Source organism: Prinia subflava, chromosome 21 (genome assembly GCF_021018805.1).
Source record: "Prinia subflava isolate CZ2003 ecotype Zambia chromosome 21, Cam_Psub_1.2, whole genome shotgun sequence".
NCBI lineage: Eukaryota > Metazoa > Chordata > Aves > Passeriformes > Cisticolidae > Prinia > Prinia subflava.
In genome coordinates, this window is record NC_086267.1 from 4,048,495 (window position 1) to 4,064,796 (window position 16,302).

General features: G+C 64.6%; 2 protein-coding genes across 4 annotated transcripts; both read left to right on the top strand.

The window, feature by feature from the left end:
• The first annotated feature begins 1,676 nt into the window (after positions 1-1,676).
• On the top strand, positions 1,677-12,268 carry PLEKHG5 (pleckstrin homology and RhoGEF domain containing G5). Of its 2 annotated transcripts, XM_063417238.1 has the most exons (22): positions 1,677-1,971; positions 3,172-3,248; positions 5,192-5,321; positions 5,487-5,589; positions 5,670-5,730; positions 5,836-5,927; positions 6,004-6,140; positions 6,222-6,370; positions 7,936-8,121; positions 8,296-8,466; positions 8,540-8,635; positions 8,717-8,767; positions 8,878-9,027; positions 9,189-9,299; positions 9,367-9,516; positions 9,592-9,729; positions 9,915-10,034; positions 10,136-10,268; positions 10,338-10,450; positions 10,531-10,685; positions 10,760-11,557; positions 11,664-12,268. In XM_063417238.1, the coding sequence occupies exons 3-22, from the start codon at positions 5,279-5,281 to the stop codon at positions 11,671-11,673; spliced, it is 2,967 nt and encodes a 988-aa protein (XP_063273308.1). In that variant the 5' UTR covers positions 1,677-1,971; positions 3,172-3,248; positions 5,192-5,278; the 3' UTR covers positions 11,674-12,268. The 2 variants fall into 2 exon arrangements, with proteins under 2 accessions (XP_063273308.1, XP_063273309.1); XM_063417239.1 differs by lacking the exons at positions 1,677-1,971; positions 3,172-3,248; positions 5,192-5,321; ... (3 more) ...; positions 6,004-6,140; positions 6,222-6,370 and adding an exon at positions 7,532-7,762.
• A 136-nt stretch (positions 12,269-12,404) lies between these two features.
• TNFRSF25 (TNF receptor superfamily member 25) lies at positions 12,405-16,214 on the top strand. Of its 2 annotated transcripts, XM_063417245.1 has the most exons (7): positions 12,405-12,843; positions 14,375-14,570; positions 14,673-14,804; positions 14,940-15,092; positions 15,179-15,263; positions 15,350-15,411; positions 15,497-16,214. In XM_063417245.1, the coding sequence occupies exons 1-7, from the start codon at positions 12,814-12,816 to the stop codon at positions 16,081-16,083; spliced, it is 1,245 nt and encodes a 414-aa protein (XP_063273315.1). In that variant the 5' UTR covers positions 12,405-12,813; the 3' UTR covers positions 16,084-16,214. The 2 variants fall into 2 exon arrangements, with proteins under 2 accessions (XP_063273315.1, XP_063273314.1); XM_063417244.1 differs by having other exon boundaries at positions 14,375-14,804.
• Positions 16,215-16,302: the final 88 nt, after the last annotated feature.

The window sequence follows — 16,302 nt, forward strand, 5'->3', positions numbered from 1 at the left end:
GTCAGGAGGAACATCCCAGGCAGGGTGAGACAGGAGTTCAAGTCACAAGAGTGGATGGAAAAAGCTTCAGGAAAGGTGAGATAGGCAAAGGATGTGGGAGAAATACCCAACACCAAAAGCACTGTGGCCAAATATCCCCCTTGGTGTTGTCACCAGCCCCCCAGCATCCACCTCACCCGGCTGAGGACAATGGATCCCACGGTGGCTCCGTCCCTTGGAACCAGGGGACAAGTGAGTAATCTCTGTGTGCTGAGATTCAGGTGTCTGGTTTGGGGCATTTCAGGGGTGGGGGTACAAGGTGCCAGTGCCTGCTGGAACCCAGAGGTGGATGCTGCAGCTTTGGGAAAGGGGAACTTCACCATCTTCTGCTGCTCCCTGAGGGGAAGAGGGACAGCAGGGAAGCTGGGGGCTTTGGAGCATAAACCTCAGTGAAACATCCCACCAAGAACACTGTTCTGTGATCAATGGGAAATCTGTGACAGCACTTCAAATATTAAGAATGCACTAAATCAAGCAGGATTAATTTCGCAATACATTGGAATCTGTTACCTTTGCAGCAGGAATTTGTGACGGAATTCTGGCAAAGGGTGCCTAGAAACAACAAAACTCTGAGAAGCACCTGGTGCCTGTGGGAGGAGATGCTGTGATGAGTTTGGAGGCTGGGATGATCTTGGCCTGGCAGTATTGCATGGGCAGGATGAAGGTGCCATCTTTTGTTGTCTTTGTGGGGTTTAAGTTCTATCTGGTGTTTTCTTGGTTAGCAGGAGGAAAATCCCGCTGAGGATCCCTGCTTCTCCCTATGCAGGCTGGGGGCCCCCGTGTGCCCACGGGTGTAGGGATACAACCGGAGCTCGGGGCAGTGCATTCCTGCCCCCTCAAAAGCCGAGCGGACGGCAGAGCCGCCAAACAGCCCCCTCCTTAATGCTGATTCTTTCCATCACAAGCACGTCCTGTCTCCGTGGCCGAATGTCTTCCATAGACGGTGGAAAGTGAAATTTGTGCAATGTCTGTAGGAGGCTGAAGAAAGGCCCTTTGTGCGCCCCCCGCGCGGGCGCTGGGCAGCCTCCAGCAGCACCCTCGGCCGCCCCGCGGCTCCCGCCGCCGGCGTCAATGCACCGCTTGTCCAGAGACCGGGACCCACTCTTAAAGCCGGAGCTGGTCTCCCCCGGTTAGTCCCACCGGTGGCCCCGTCGGGGCGGGCACGGCTCCGGGGGGCCCCCGGCCGCAAGCCCAGGATGTTTCTGTACTGGAGGAAGCGGGGTGCCTACGAGCTGGAGGCTTTGCCGCCCGGCCTGGCGGGGCTGGAGTACGGGGCAGTGGAGCGCTTCTCCTGGAGCTCCAGCCTGGACGTCAGCGAGGAGCTCGGGGGTAGGTGGCTGGGGGGCTTTGGGTAGCCGGCAAGCTGTGGCTGAGCGCGGCTGCCCAAAGCCTCCAGCCCTGGTAACGAGGGTGAGGGGTTGGGAGAAGCTCCTGGGTGCCGCCGGGATGCCGTGGGAATGCTGCAGGTGCAGCTGGGAAGCGCTCAGCAAATCGCCCGGTGCCACCGGCGCCGCTCCCCCCGGTCCAGGCAGGCGCTTGGAGCAGCCGGCGGCCGCTGCCGTGCGCTCCTCCGCAAGGACGATCCGGTTTCAAAACTCCTTTGCCGTCGCTGGGAACGCCGGGTGTGATAGCACAGCCGGCAGCAGGAGGAGGAGGAGGTGACCGGGCAGGGAGAGGAGCTGATGGGTTCAGGATCTCTCCTGGAGCCCCCGAAGTGTCTGGTGGAGACTCGGACACGCTCCCGCCTGTGCCACAAAGCGGGGCTCCCTGCGAGGAGCTCCCAGCCCGCGTGTGGCAGGCCCTGGTGCGTGTGTGACCCGCGGGCCCGCTCGGCTTTCGGGAGCGGCCACGCGGCTCTGGCCGTGCCGGCGGCTGCGGCGTGGGGCTGATCCCTGGCACCGCCGGCCGCTTCGGCCAGCCTCTAGTTTTTTGGTGAGTTTGAAAAACTTTCCCTTGGGTGCATGAAAGAATTTCTTATTTGTTTCCGTTATTATTCCCGATAGGTCAAGTGAAACGGCAGTGGCGGGGGGCGGGGGCCGGCCCAGCCCGGCGGGCGCTGCGGGGCGGCCGCGGGGACAGAGGCCTCATTGTGCTCCTGCCGCGGGGGCAGCGCCCGGCCCCGGCTCCCAGCCCGGCTCCCAGCCCGGCTCCCGGAGGGCGACGAGCTGAGCCCTGCCCGGCTGCTCCTGCACCGTCATCCAGCAGCGCCCATGGTGCCACAGCAGCCCCGGGATCGCCTCCCAGATGGGAGCTTGAGCAACCAGCACCGTTCCGAGTTGCTTCTCCCTCTCCAGGCAGAAGCAGCAGTTTTTTCAGTGTTGCCTCAAAAGGCAGACTGTTTCATCCCGCAGACTGTTTCTAACCCCGGCCTTGGCCGCGGTCTCGCTCGGGTCGGCGCGGGTGCTGTTTTTGTTGGCAGGAAGGATGCGGGAGAGGGAAGTCCCTGCGCCTCTGGGCTGGTATAATAGCCGTGCCACCTGGTAGAGCCGTGCCATTGTGGTGGAGCCGTGCCATTGTGGTAGAGCCGTGCCATTGTGGTAGAGCCATGCCATCTGGCCTCTCCACATCCCCGGCAGCGGCTCCCTGCCCGGCAGGCAGCTTCCCAAGGGTGCATCACTGCCTGCAGAGGGGCTGTTCTGCCGGAGGGTGTCTGCACTGCTCGTTTGCTGCTGCGAGCAGCCCGGACTCTGTTATTTTTAAACGATTAGGTTCGACACATAACAAAAGCCTTCAAAATAGGATTTGTCCTTAAGGCCGATTTAACTGTCAAAGCTTAAAGTGGCTCCTAAGCCCCGTTGGGGGCTGACAGCGGCAGATTTAGTGTTGCTGCTGCAGCTCCAGGCCGTGCCAGCCCCAGGGGAGCTGGGGCAGGTCCGTGTCCTCGTCCTGTACCCTGGGGTGCTGAGCAGGAGGTGCCGGATTCTGTCACTGTGTGTTCCCCCGGCGGGGATGCGCCTCCGGCTCTTGGGCACGGGCTTCATTCCCCTGGATGAGCTGTGGGGCGGGCAGGAGCGGGCTGAGCTCGGTGCTTTGCTGAGCTCTGAAACCCGGGATTCCTGATGTGAGGGCCTTAGCACAGACCAGGAGGGACCTCACCATGGCACCCAGGCACTGACCCTACTCTCTCCACAGCTGAGCCGTGCCCAGAAGAGGAGACAGTGCTGCACTGCCAGAATCCCGACTGCGCCGGAGAGAGGAGGGCGGCCAAGGTGGGTCCTGCGGGGTGGCGGCAGCTGCTGCCTGGGGTCTTGTGGGTGAGAAGGGGCAGCAGACGGCTCTGCCCAACCTGCTGCTCCCTGCCCTGGTCAGCAGCCCCTGGCCTGCTGTGCCAGATGTGCATTCCCTGCTGGTGTCAGGGTCCTGCTGGCATTTAACAGCACAGCGGTGGTTTAGGCGTTTCCCCAAGCTGCCGTGATTTGGGCTAATCCACTACAGCCCGTCTGTCCCCCCGCTCGCTAACGTGAAGCCAGGGCGGATTTAGGGTCCTTTCTCTCCCGCCGGGTGTACGGAGCCGGGCCGGACCCGGGCTCTGGCTCCCGGGGAGTCCCCGGGGCTGCTGTGCTGCGGGCGGTGTCCCCGGCGCAGCAGGCAGGACAGCCCGGCTCACCGGGGTGTGCCGCGGTGCTCTGTTTGCACGCCGGGCTGGCAGGGCTGGTGCTCCTGGGGCACACGTGGCACTGGGCTGTAGCTGCCCAGGAGTGCAGCTGGGACTGCCGGGAGCGACTGAGGCCACCCTGGCTCTGGCACCAGACCCCTGATGGTGCCTGGCAGGTAGCGGGGGAGGGCGGCTGGTCAGGCTGGGGGCTCATCCTGCCGTGGCACGGTGCAGGATCATGATCCCCCTTGCTTTGTGAGGCACCTGCTGAAGGGCGGCAGAGCTGCCGTGTGCTGGGAGTTCTGTGGGGCTCGGATCAGGAGCCGATCCCTGGGGGTGGGCAGAGGGGTTTGGCCATCCCGCCTGGCCCCTCCTGTGGGGATGAGTCCAGGGATGAGCTGCTGGCACAGGGTGGATGAGGAGCCCCGCATCCCTCTGGGGCGGCTGCCAAAGGTTCCAGGGGATCTCAGTGGATGAGTGCCAGCTGCGGGCACAGCCTGCAGCCCGCGGCCATACTCCCCCATGCAGGTGTCACGATGGCAGCAACGCCTTGGGACACATGGTGGGAGAGGAGGAGGGCTGAGGGGTACATGGTGTCCTGGGGCTGAGGCTGTCTCGAGGCCTGGGACAGGACACTCCTGGATGGCAGGGGGTGCTGCAGAGGGACCAGCGGCCCCTCGGAGAGAGCGCGGGTGGTGGGAGCGCGTCAGCTCTGACCTCAGCAGCGCCGGGAGGAAGGAGGGCAGGAAGTGGGGGCGGCTGGAGCTGCACAGGCACTTCCTCCCCGCAGCAGCGATGTACTACAGGCAAGCCCGGGCAGGGCTGCCTCCTCCCAGCACCCTCACATCCCTCCGCGTCCAGGGTGGCGGTGAGGGGACAAAGATGTGTCAGCCATGCAGCAGGACTTGCTGGCAGTGGCCAGCGTCACCACAGTCCCCAGGAGCAGGGCCAGTAGGAGCCCCAGTGAGACGGGCACTGACCAGGGAACACAGGCTGTCCACTGTGCTGTGGGCCTGGCCGGGGGTTTAAAAATAACCCGCTGTGAATGCCTGGAGGGGCTGGGGCCGCGGCCGTGGCCGCACACAATCGGAGGAAACCCGCCGGCTTCGAGCATTGTTTGGCTGCAGACGCTCGCTTCCTCCGTCCTGCCGCAGGGACACGGCTCTCGTCAGCACAGAGGGGCTCTGAGATGCCAGGGCGGCCTCCTGGGCCACTGTGACATGCTGGTGCCACGGTGCAGGTGACTGTCCCACGGCTCCTTGTCCAAGCCTCGGCATGTGCAGGTGTCCCAGGGTCTCTGCTCATTGCGGTGGAGCAGGGAGGGGCTCTGTGGTGCAGAAGCCCTCATGGCATCACCATGCCCTTACAGCACCCACTGCCACATGGCCATGTCCTGGTCATGCTGCTTTCCCTGTGCCTGCTCTGGCTTCAGCATGTGAACAATGTGCCAGCTGCAGTTGAGGGTAGGAGAGGGGACCTTGCTGCTGGTGCTGCTGGCCATCCCCTCTGTCAACATGCCCCAGACAGGCCCTGCCTGACGGACTGGTGTCCCCGCAGGAATGCCACCACGCAGAGTGCCGGCAGCTGAGCGGCAGCGGCCCCCTCAGCCTGTGTGAGCCCTGCGACGGCCGCCTCCATGGCGCCATGCACTTCGATGGCCACATCCGCTTGGACCTGCCCCCGCAAGGTGAGCCGGACCCAGCTGCAGCACCGCTGCTCCCACAGCTCTGCGGGGATGGCAGCCATGGGATGCACTTGGGGCTGGTGCAACTCAGGGATGGGGGTGGCATGCAGTGGGAGCCGGCACGGGGCGGGGGGAGCTGTCACAGCCCAGCTCGATGCCCGTTTGCAGGCTCTGTCCTGGCCCGCAACATGTCGACACGTTCATGCCCCCCGCGCACCAGCCCTGCCTCTGATGTGGAGGAGGAGGAGGAGGGTCCAGCAGAGAGCAGAGGGTGAGCCCCTGGCCCTGCACAGCCCGTGTGCAGCCCCAGCCCACGGCATCCCTGTCATCCTGCCCTCCCTGTGCCCGCAGGGAGCGCAGGAGCTCAGCGCTGAAGCTGCCCAAGAAGAAGGCTTGGCGCAGGCACACGGACGTAAGGCACCAGCTCCTCTCCCTGGGGCACTTGGTAGGGCAGCAGGATGGCCCTGGTGGGAGGGAGGGAGGGACCCCTGGACAAACAGGTGCCACCTGTCCCCAGGACCCCAGCAAGGAGTGCTTCACCTTGAAGTTTGATCTTAGCATCGACATCGAGGCAGAGATAGTGCCAGCTGTGAAGAAGAAGTCGCTAGGGTGAGTCTGCTGGGGACAGGACAAGGGACAAAGTGGGGACAGATGCAGAGACATATGTGGGGCTCGTGTCCTGCAGGGAAGTGCTGCTGCCAGTCTTTGAGAGGAAGGCAATCGAGCTGGGCAAAGTGGACATCTACCTGGACCAGTCCCACACGCCGCTGTCCCTGCAGTTCGAGGCGTATCGCTTTGGGGGACACTACCTGCGGGTGAAAGGTGCTGCGGGGACCTGGAGGGAGGCTTGGCTGCTCCAGAATTCCCAGAGGACACTGACATGACACCCTGATGCTCCCACAGCCAAGCCCGGGGATGAGCTGAAGGTGGAGCAGGCAGTGCGGGATGCCAGGTCAGCCAGCCTGCCCATCCTGCACCCTGCCAGCACTGCTGCATTCCTTGGGCCAGTGCTGGAGCCACTGCCAGGACGCCGGGAGGGCACTGAGAGCCTGGTGAGTGCCAGTGCTAGCTCTGGAGAGGGAGGAATTGGGGATGGGATGACAGCATGTGTGATCCCCCCATAGCCATTTTTTCTGGTGAAGAGGGGTGGTGGAGCAGCAGCATGGTGTCTTCTCCATGGCCTTGTGTGCTGTGGGCTGAAGATCCCCCTGAAGTCCCCCAAGACCCACTTCTTCTCCTGGCTGTGCTGTGTTGTGCTGTGCTGGCTAGACCATGGTAGTGTAGCAGCTCAAGCAGCTGCTTTGGCTGTGCCAGGTACAGGCTGGCACCAAAGCAAAGGCAAACAGGAGCCCTGGGGGCCCCAGTGGTGGCTGCTGCTCGGTGCCACCCCAGCCCTGGGACTCGCCCTGGCCCCAGGACTCGCCCTGGCTGCTGGCCCTCCTCTTTCTGTGGCACCTGGCAGCTGCTGAGCACAGCAGCTCCGTCCTGCCCAGTGGACCCTGGCCCCAGATAAGGCGTGGGACCGGCTTGGGCGTCGCTCCCATGGGAGCAAGGTGCCAGGCCTGCAGGGAGCAGCTCTGCAGGGTCTGGCCAGGGGGACACGGTGCTTGGTCCTGTGCCAGCAGGCCCTCGGGGCAGCAAACTGGCTGCATGGCCAGGGCTAGTGGCCGCCCGTGTCCAGCACTATGATGCCTGGCTGCGGGACCGGCAAGGCTCTAGCAGGGCCAGGGGACAAGCGGGCAGCCAGCCACCTCTGTGGGGGTCTGGGTCCCGACCGCCTTCCTGGCTGCATGTGAGCCCCAAGGGGCACCGAGGCGATGGGGCAGGTGGCAGCCGGGGCACCTCCAGAAGTGGCAGCACAGTGAGTAACGGGGGTAGCGCCTGCAGCAGCTCTTCCCGCCGGGGTCTGCGGATGTGGCAGGGTGCGGGGCCGTGCTGGCGGCGGTGGCAACAGCGTGCCACTTCCCAGGGTTTGGTGGCAGGCAGGGAGCCCCGACCCTGTTGCGTTTTGTGCCGCGGTGAGGAGATGGCAGCGGCCACATCCCGGCACGGCCCAGGGACACACAGCGAGCAGGCGGTGCAGCGCTGCCCGGGGCGGCGGGAGCCGCTTGGCCGTGACCCAGCTCTCGCGACCAGCCGGGGGGCTTTGATCTCCGCCGGGGAATTGTTCAGCTCTGGTAGCTTATCTGCCGAGGAGGGAAATTAGGTTTTCGGCGCTGGCCCCACCTCCTTTTGTTTCGGAGGAGCTCGGCCACAGCCTGCCCGGCCCCGGCTCTGTGGTCCGAGCCGGGAGTGTGGCTGGACGGGCGGCTCGGCCGGTGCTGCGACCCTCGGGATGCCCTGAGCCCCCGCGCTGCTGGGGCCGCCTGTCCATGGCCGGCCGGGCTCGGCCAGGCAGCGCCCGGGGTCCTGCACCCCCGGGGCCCTGCACCCCCGGGATGCAGGTAGGCAGGTCAGTGCGGGCAGGGGAGCGTGGCCGGGGGACCCCACTGCCCGGGGCTGCCATCTGTGTGTCTGTCAGTCCCACGGTGCTCGAGGTCAGCCAGGCTGCTGTCCCCATCCCAGTGCCATGGCCGCAGTGCACTGACCCTGGGGACACCGGCTGTCCCCGCTGCAGGCTCCGGGACGGCGAAGGAAGAACATAACAGAGTTCCTGGGGGACACCAGCATCCCCAGCCCTGAGCCAGCCCTGCACAGCAGCAGCTCTCTGCCCACCAATGGCACCGACACCTGGAAGAACCGCGCTGCCAGCCGCTTCAGCGGCTTCTTCGGCTCCGGGACCAGCACGGGCTCCTTCGGGCGGGTAGGTGGGATGCAGGCATGGGGAGGGGGTGTGACAACTGCCTGTGGCTATGCTGGGGAGCTGGGGTGGGCCCCCCTGGGGCTTGAGACTCTAGTTCCACAGGCATGGTGAGGCAGTCCATGGCACATGCCCACTGCCCCCCGCCCAGCCGCTCTGTCCCCTGTTTTTGGCCAGGAGACTGAGAAGCTGGAGCAGCTGGTGAACAGGCTGCATGCCTACAGCACCTTCGGGCTGCCCAAGCTGCCACCCCAGCTCCGCTTTGACCGCGACTCCTGGGAGGAGGATGGGGATGAGGCTGGGCTGACACTGGAGGACAGCTGGCAGCAGATCATCCAGGGCACAGAGGTAGGGACAGGGCCTGGGGAGCCTCAGGGGCTCTGCCCAGGCCTCGGCACAGCGCTGACACTCAGCCTGGCAGGTCCTGTCACGCCGGCAGTGCCACCAGCAGGAAGCCATCTGGGAGCTGCTGCACACAGAGGCCACCTACATCCGGAACCTCAAAGTCATCACTGATGTGAGTGTTGGCAGCTACTGCGCCATGCTGGGGCTGGGGGCTGTGGCTGCAGCTCACTGGCTCCCCATTCTCTCCCCACAGCTCTTCCTCTCCTGCCTGGTGAACCTGCAGGAATCAGGGCTGCTCTGTGAGGTAAATGGAGGGGACTGCAGGGGACACAGTGTTCAGGGATGGGTCCTCAACCTCGCCATGCTGCAGGGTGGAGGTGCCATTCCCCAGCTCTGCCTGCCTCATCCCCACAGGTGGATGCTGAGCGGCTCTTCAGCAACATTGGGGAGATCATCCGGCTGCACTGCAAGCTGTGGCGCAGCGTCATGGCCTCAGTGCTGGCCAAGGCACGACAGACTGGGGCACTGCTTGACCCCATTGACTTCCTTGATGGCTTCAAGATGGTGAGTGGGGATGCCATGCCACCCACGGTGGGGAGCCATGCCATGCCACCCACGATGGGCAGCCATGCCATGCCACCCACGGTGGGGAGCCATGCCATGCCACCATGGTGGGCAGCCATGCCATGCCGTGTGGTGCATGGTGACCCCCTTGTGTCCCGCAGTTCGGGTCCCTCTTCAAGCCCTACGTGCGGTATTGCATGGAGGAGGAGGGCTGCATGGAGTACATGCGGGCACTGCTGCGGGACAGCGAGCTCTTCCGCACCTATGTGACGGTAAGGGGAGGGCAGGGACCAGGGCTGGGGCCAGGGTGGTGCTGGTGCTAATGCCTGTGTACCACAGTGGGCCGAGAAGCAGGAGCAGTGCAGCCGCCTGAAGCTGAGCGACATGCTGGTGAAACCTCACCAGCGCCTCACCAAGTACCCGCTGCTCCTCAAGTCTATCCTGAAGAAGACGGATGAGCCACGCGCCCGTGATGCCATCAACACCATGGTAAGGGATTGGGGGTGGGGGGCAGCAGGGTCGGTGGCCCCTGGCCCCTCAAACCCACCACCACTCCTGGCACAGATCAGCTCTGTGGAACGCTTCATCAACGACGTCAACTCGCGGATGCGCCAGCGGCAGGAGCGGCAGCGCCTGGACGCCATCCTGAGCCGGATTGATGCCTATGAGGTGGTGGAGGGCAGCACAGACGAGGTGGACAAGGTAGGCTGGACATTGTAGAGATGCCATGCCATGCCATTCCATGCCACTCAATGCCACCCTCTGCTACACTGCTCTGCCACGCTGCTGTGCCACCCTATGGCACTTCACACCATGCTATGTCATGCCATGCTGCCTGTGCTGTGTTACCCCATGCACCCCATGCTGACACTGGGGGCTTCTGGCAGCTGCTGAAGGAGTTCCTGCGGCTGGACCTGACGGCCCCCATCCCCGGCACCTCCCCGGAGGACACCCGGCAGCTCCTCCTCGAGGGCAACCTGAAGATGCGGGAAGGTAAAGACAGCAAGGTGAGCACTGCAGGGGACAGAGAGGTCTCAGCTCCGGCCCCTGCCTGCCCGCCCTCACTCACTGCACTGACTGGTGCCCATGGCCCCACTCTCACCCCCAGATGGATGTCTACTGCTTCCTCTTCACCGACCTCTTCCTCATCACCAAGCCCTTCAAGAAGGCAGAGCGCACCAAGGTGATCCGGCAGCCCTTGCTGGTGGACAGAGTAGTTTGCCGGGAACTCAGAGACCCAGGTGAGAGCAGTGGCTGTAAGGGGGACTACAGGGAGGTCCCTGGACACTGCTGACAGCCCCTGCCCACAGGCTCCTTCCTCCTCATCTACCTGAATGAGCTGGGGAGTGCTGTGGCCGCCTACACCTTCCAGACCAATGGGCAGTTGTGCCGCAGCTGGGTCGAGGCAGTACGCAATGCCCAGGTGAGGGCACAGAGGTGGGTGTGGGACCCATGGGTGCCCTGTGCACACCCCATTCCTCACTGAAGGCTTCCCCTTCCCAGAACCTGCTGCAGCGGCTGCGGCAGCGCCGGCGCATGGAGGAGCAGGAGGAGGAGGATGAGGAGGATGAGGAGGACGACGGTGAGAGTGGCACCTCAGCTGCCAGTTCACCTACCATCCTGCACCACAGCAGCGCCAGCCCAGACTCACAGCAGTGGTAGGGAGCAGGAGGGGGGGACCCGCAGACCCCCAGCCTGGCACAGGCCCCTCCTCACCTTCTTGCCTCCACAGCCCGTCCGATGGCTCCACTGAGACGCTTGCTGTGGGGGCAGCAGACGGGGGCGATGAGCTCTCCTCCCCAGACTGGGACACAGGACCCTTCAGCTCAACCTCGGATGGCTCCTCTATCAGCACCAGCACCTCCATCGGCACTGGCACCTCTGCTGAGACCCCCACCTCCGCCGAGATCCCCACCCAGGAGCTGCCTGCAGGCGCCCTGCCGGTTCCCCTGCCCCATGGCATGGCCTCCCCAGGCAGCGGCTGCCGCTCGTCCTCCATCGACAGCGCCTATGGCACGCTCTCACCTGCCTCCCTGCGGGACTTCGTCCAGCAGCCAGAGGGCATGGCCGAGGAGGGGCAGGAGCGCCCCTCCCTGGCCCCTCCTGCTCCACGGCCTGCCTCACCCCGGCTGCGCCGCCGGACACCCGTGCAGCTCCTGCCTTGCCCGGCTAGGGTGCTTAAGTCCAAGTCAGAGGCTAGCTTGCCCCAACTCCTGAGCCCCACTTCCCCAGGCCCCCTGAGCCAAAGCCGCAGCCTCTCTGACCTTTGTGCTGGTTCCCCCCGGACTAGCCAAGATCCCGCACCTCTGGCTGCTCCTGGCAGCAGTGGCAGCTCCACATCAGAGCTCTCAGAGCCAGAGGAGCCAGTGGAGAGCCCAGCATCCCTCCCAGGGGAGCTCAGGCACGATGCCCAACCTCCTGCCCGCCGGACCCTGTCAGATCCGCAGTCGGCACAGCACCGCAAGCTGACACTGGCGCAGCTGTACCGGATCCGGACCACGCTGCTGCTCAACTCCACGCTGACGGCCTCGTAAGCACATGCTGCCTGCTCCTGGGGGGTGCCCCGACCCTTCAGGGCCTTCCCAGGGACTGAGTCCCAGTGCTGAAGGTATCTCTCCCCACTCTGTATCTTGCAGGGAGGTCTGAGAGCTGCTGGCGTGGAAAAGAACAGATGCATGGATGTACCAAGGAGCTTCTCCTGCTTCTAACCGTAGCGTAATGCCGGGGCCAGGAAGAGCGGGCACTGGGATGCCACGCTGGTGGGGACATGGATGGGGATGCAGACCAGTCCCCTTGGCGAGGATGTGTCCTGGGCATGGCGGTGTGGGGCTGGAGATGGCACGTGGCTTGTGCTGAACCCCTTGTCCACAGACATGAGAGTTGTCGGGCAGGGGGCCCTGGGGCTGTGGGGGGCTGTGGGAGACCGTGGGTCAGCTCCTGCAGGCGAGGAAGGGATGATGACGTCGGCAGTGGTGAGTGGGGAAGGTGCTGAGAGGGACGTGGTGCCGGTGGCACGGGGCTGTGAACAGTGCAGGGAGGAGGCTGGGGCTGGTGGCAGGAGAGGATGGTGCAGGGCTGAGGCAGGTTTGCCCTGTGGGGTGGCAGTGGATGGCAGCACCTGGGACTGGAGTGTGGGAGCCACGGTGGGACACGCGCGGTGGCCAGAGCCCCGGCTGCCCCCCCTATGCTAAGCTGCACTCCACGTCCCAGTTGAGCAATAAAACCAGCTGGTGCACGCTCATGTTTGCCTCACCTTTCCTTTGGCTTCAGTGGCACCCAAGGCTGGGCATCACCTGGGTGGGTCCGGCATGGCTGAGGGAGCCCCACCGAGACAGACAAAGAGGGAGCTGGGGCCACTTCCAGCCTCCTGTTCTAGAGCTCGGGGTGGGGATGGAACTCTGGGGTGGGGTTCAGCACCACTCCCCACATAGCCTGCTTCTCCCCCGCCACCCCCGCTGCCGTGGGTCTGAGCCAACGAGCAAGGGAGGGCGGTGGCTGGGTCCGCAGCGAGGCAGCGCCGGTTCCTCCCGCGCCTAGCACTCCCGTCATGTGGTTTCGTACCCCCTGGACTCATTTCCAAAAAAGCATTTCCTCCTGCTGTGGTTGGGTGTAAAAGCCTGTCTGGGGAGGGCTGGCGCTCACTCACCACGCATCGCGTGCTGCTGATGGCAGACATGGGGTTCCGGGGCACCCTGCCCGGGCGCTGAGCTGCCCCGACACCCCACTGCACCTGCTGCCCCGCTCCCCTCACCGCCCCGGCATGACCCAGCCGCATCGGCCACAAGGATGAAGCACTGCTGCCCTGGGGTGGCTTGGGTGAGTGTGGTGGTGTGGGGGTCCCTGGCACCAATTGTGGGGTGTCCCACAGCTGTGGCTGTAACGGGTCTGGAGGAGGGAGGGAGGAAGATGCATTAACTCCAATGCCAAGCGTGCCAAAACCGCTTACCCCTGTGGCTAACAGCTGGGGCTGGGCTGTGCTGCACCAAAACATTCACGGTGTGGCCTGACCACAGGGGCCACAGGCCGTGAAGATCTCGGCCACAGACAGGATGAGGCCGTGGGAAGCGTGGGGTCAGTCACGGGGCTACAGGCAGGGCAGTGCCACGGGGAGTGGCTTTACCGACAGCCTGCGGGGGGCTGCCCTCGGGGCGAGCTGGGCACACGGGAGGCGGCTCCAGCGCACTGGTGGGAGAGGCGCTTGCACGGCACCAGCGGCGGTGGCTGTGCCCCGTGCCCACGGCTCCCCTGTCCACCGGGCACCCGCTCCCCGCGCTGGGCAGGGCCAGCTGCCCGTGTGCAGGCGGGGTGCGCGGGCAGGGCCCCGCTGCGGGACGGTCGTGCCTCAGCGGTGACTCAGATGTGCCGCTGGCAGCCGGGACTGAGGCAGCCGCCCGGATCTGCCGGCAGCGCTCGCAGAGCGGGGCGGCCCAGCGCGGTTTCCAGTCTGCCGGTGGCGGCGGGTTTAGTAGAAAATGATTCAACTGCCGTAATCGGGGCCATCACGGCTGGGAAATCCAGCCCCCAGCGAGGAATCCCCTGGCTTCCTGCCCACACTGTCAGTGCCACGGTCCTCTCAGCCACCGGCCCGGCCAGTGGAAGGGGTGCCAGCGTGGGCACTGCTCCCTGCACCCACCGGGGCTTCCAGAGGAGGGGGTGTCCTGCGGACAGCACCTGGCACCCCTCGGGGGAGCAGTGACCTACTTTGGGACTCACGTAACGAGGAGCGATAGCATCGGGGAGAGCTGAGCCAGGCACGGCTTCCTTTCGGGGAGGAAATCACCTCCTCTGCGAGGGAGATAAACCCCAGGAAAATCAAAGCTGGCGGTGTTAACCCTTACGCGCCCGGCTACCGACACCTCCCTGAGCTGGCGACCTCTGGCACCACCAGCAGTCCTTGTGCCTGACTCACTCGTCCCCATCCCTGGGGACATGGCAGGGGTCCTGTTGGCAAAGGCGGTCGAGCATCTCGGTGCCGCTCCCCAGCCAGCCTGGAAGCACCATTTGCAGGGCACACGGGGGCACCTGACACACCCCTGGGCACAGGCTGCTGCAGAGTGGCCCCCACAGTGCCAGCAGGGAGTTGCTTGCTCGTGTACTGCGGGGAAAGCAGAGCACCGGGGCTGCCGCGGGGCATTCCCGGCCCTGGGGCAGCACACCCACGCGGCTTTGGAGCAGAGGGCCGCGGCTCCAGCCGTTCTGCCCTGTGCAGGCACCGGTGTCTACACAGTTCCAGGTACGGCTCTGGCTCCGGTAGCTCAGCATGAGCCGTTGTGAGGGCCATCCCCACGGGTGCACAGCTCCTGGATAAGCCCGGCTGCCTGCAGCCCTGCTGTCTCCCTGCTTGCAGGTGACTTTGGCAGCACTGTGGCTAGCGGCCAGTGAATCTCAGCCCCCAGGGTGGCGGGTCCCCGCCATGCTGCGGAGGCAGCGGCTCCTGGTGCAGCCAGTCCTCCGCCTGCGGAGACATCCCGTCAGAGACCGGTGTCCCACCGGCATGAACTGGATCGAGACTGCTCAGCACTGCTGCCCTCAGTGTCCTGCAGGTGAGCGCTGCCCGGGGTGTGTGGCATGGCACAGCACACCATGGCACAGCAGGTGCATTGCTCCTGGTGGCCGTGCTCCCTGTCACCCTACTGTCCCTGCAGGGACATACCTGTCCAAGCCCTGCACAAGCCCTGAGAACCGCAGCGTGTGCCTCGACTGTCCCACCGGCACCTTCCGCACCCAGCCCAACACCCTCAGGGAATGCCAGGCCTGCTATGAGTGTGACCGACAAGGTGAGCTGGCACCACACCACGCCGTGCTGTGCCCTGCAGCACTGTGCTGTGCCCTGCAGTGCTGTGCTGTGCCCTGCAGCGCCATGCTGTGCCCTGCAGTGCCGTGATGTGCTGCTCACCGCCTGCTTTCTGCAGCTTTCCAGAGCGTGCTGAGCAACTGCTCGGCCACTAGCAACGTCGTCTGTGGCTGTGAGCCTGGCCGCTTCCGTGCCTGCCTCGACAAGCAGTGCAGTGAATTCTCTTGCCAGAAATGCCAGCCCTGCACTGGACGTCTCATCCAGCGACCCTGTGAGTGCTGCCAGCTGCCCCCTGTGACCTGCCAGCTGTGCCACCTCTGGCTGTGCCACCCTGCCTCATGCCCACCCTCTCCCCAGGCTCGGAGGAGCAGGACACACTTTGTGACAGCAACTGCAAGCCTGACTTCTACAGAGAGGGTGACGAGTGCCGGCCATGCCACACGTAAGCGTTGAACCCTCCAGGCAGGAAGGCATGTGGGGCCCATGGCATGGCACAGCATGGCACCCATGGGTCCCATCTCCTTGCAGGAACACCCTGGACACGTGTGGCAAAGAGTGCCAGCAAGTGTGTGGCAACAACAATGACCAAGGTATGGGGACAATGGGGCCAGGGTTGGTGGTGTGCAGTCACTAATGCTGGCCAGCTGATGGGAATGGTCCTGCTCCTCCTTTCAGGCTCAGGTCTGGAGTACATCCTGCTGGGACTCACCGGGCCTCTCTTCCTGGGTGCCCTTGCCATCTACCACAAGAGGAAAAGGCTCTGGCATGATGCCCCGGCAGGTGGTCCCCTCCCCACAGCACAGGCCACCACCTCAGTGCCCAGGGCTGCAGCCACACCATGGAGCCCGTTCTGGAGGACCCAGCCATGGTCCCCACAGGGGACAGAGTGTGCCACTGGCACAGCAAAGCAGAGCCCCAAAGACCAGGCCTTGTTGTGTAAGCTGCCCCGTGATGAAAGGGAGCTCTCTGCACCCCCAGAGCCCCGTGGCGCCCTGCTGCAGGGCAGCCAGCTCTACGCTGTCATCGACGTGGTGCCAGTACGGCGTTGGAAGGAGTTCATGCGGATGCTGGAGCTGCGGGAGGCAGAGATTGAGCTGGTAGAGCTGGAGGTGACCCACATCCGTGACCAGCAGTACGAGATGCTGAAGCGCTGGTGCCAGCAGACCAGTGCCACCCTGGACCACGTCTTTGCCGCCCTGGAGCGCATGGAGCTGGCTGGCTGTGCCGAGGCACTACGCCAGAGTCTGCCCGTGGGACCCTGATCCCCAGTGCCAGCATCCTGGCACCGGGAGGTCTCAACACCTCCACATCTCACTGGGCACCTCATCCCAGCCATACCCCTAAGTATTGTTACTTATGCCGTGTAGACATTTTATGTCAGTTTTATGTCCTCTTCCCACCCGTCTGTCCCCTCTATTTATGTCCCCCTGCTCCCAGGGCTGGGGAGGACCTCATGCCCCAGCAAGTCGGCTGCCCAGCCA

Excerpts from the sequence above, each read along its gene's own strand:
- PLEKHG5 (XM_063417238.1), top strand. The coding sequence starts at position 5,279 with ATGCACTTCGATGGCCACATCCGCTTGGACCTGCCCCCGCAAG. Across the intron at positions 10,035-10,135 it reads GGGAAGGTAAAGACAGCAAG|ATGGATGTCTACTGCTTCCT; the intron begins GTGAGCACTGCA and ends TCTCACCCCCAG. Across the intron at positions 10,686-10,759 it reads AGCCCAGACTCACAGCAGTG|CCCGTCCGATGGCTCCACTG; the intron begins GTAGGGAGCAGG and ends TTGCCTCCACAG.
- TNFRSF25 (XM_063417244.1), top strand. The coding sequence starts at position 12,814 with ATGAAGCACTGCTGCCCTGGGGTGGCTTGG. Across the intron at positions 12,844-14,374 it reads GCTGCCCTGGGGTGGCTTGG|GTGACTTTGGCAGCACTGTG; the intron begins GTGAGTGTGGTG and ends CCCTGCTTGCAG. Across the intron at positions 15,264-15,349 it reads GAGTGCCGGCCATGCCACAC|GAACACCCTGGACACGTGTG; the intron begins GTAAGCGTTGAA and ends ATCTCCTTGCAG.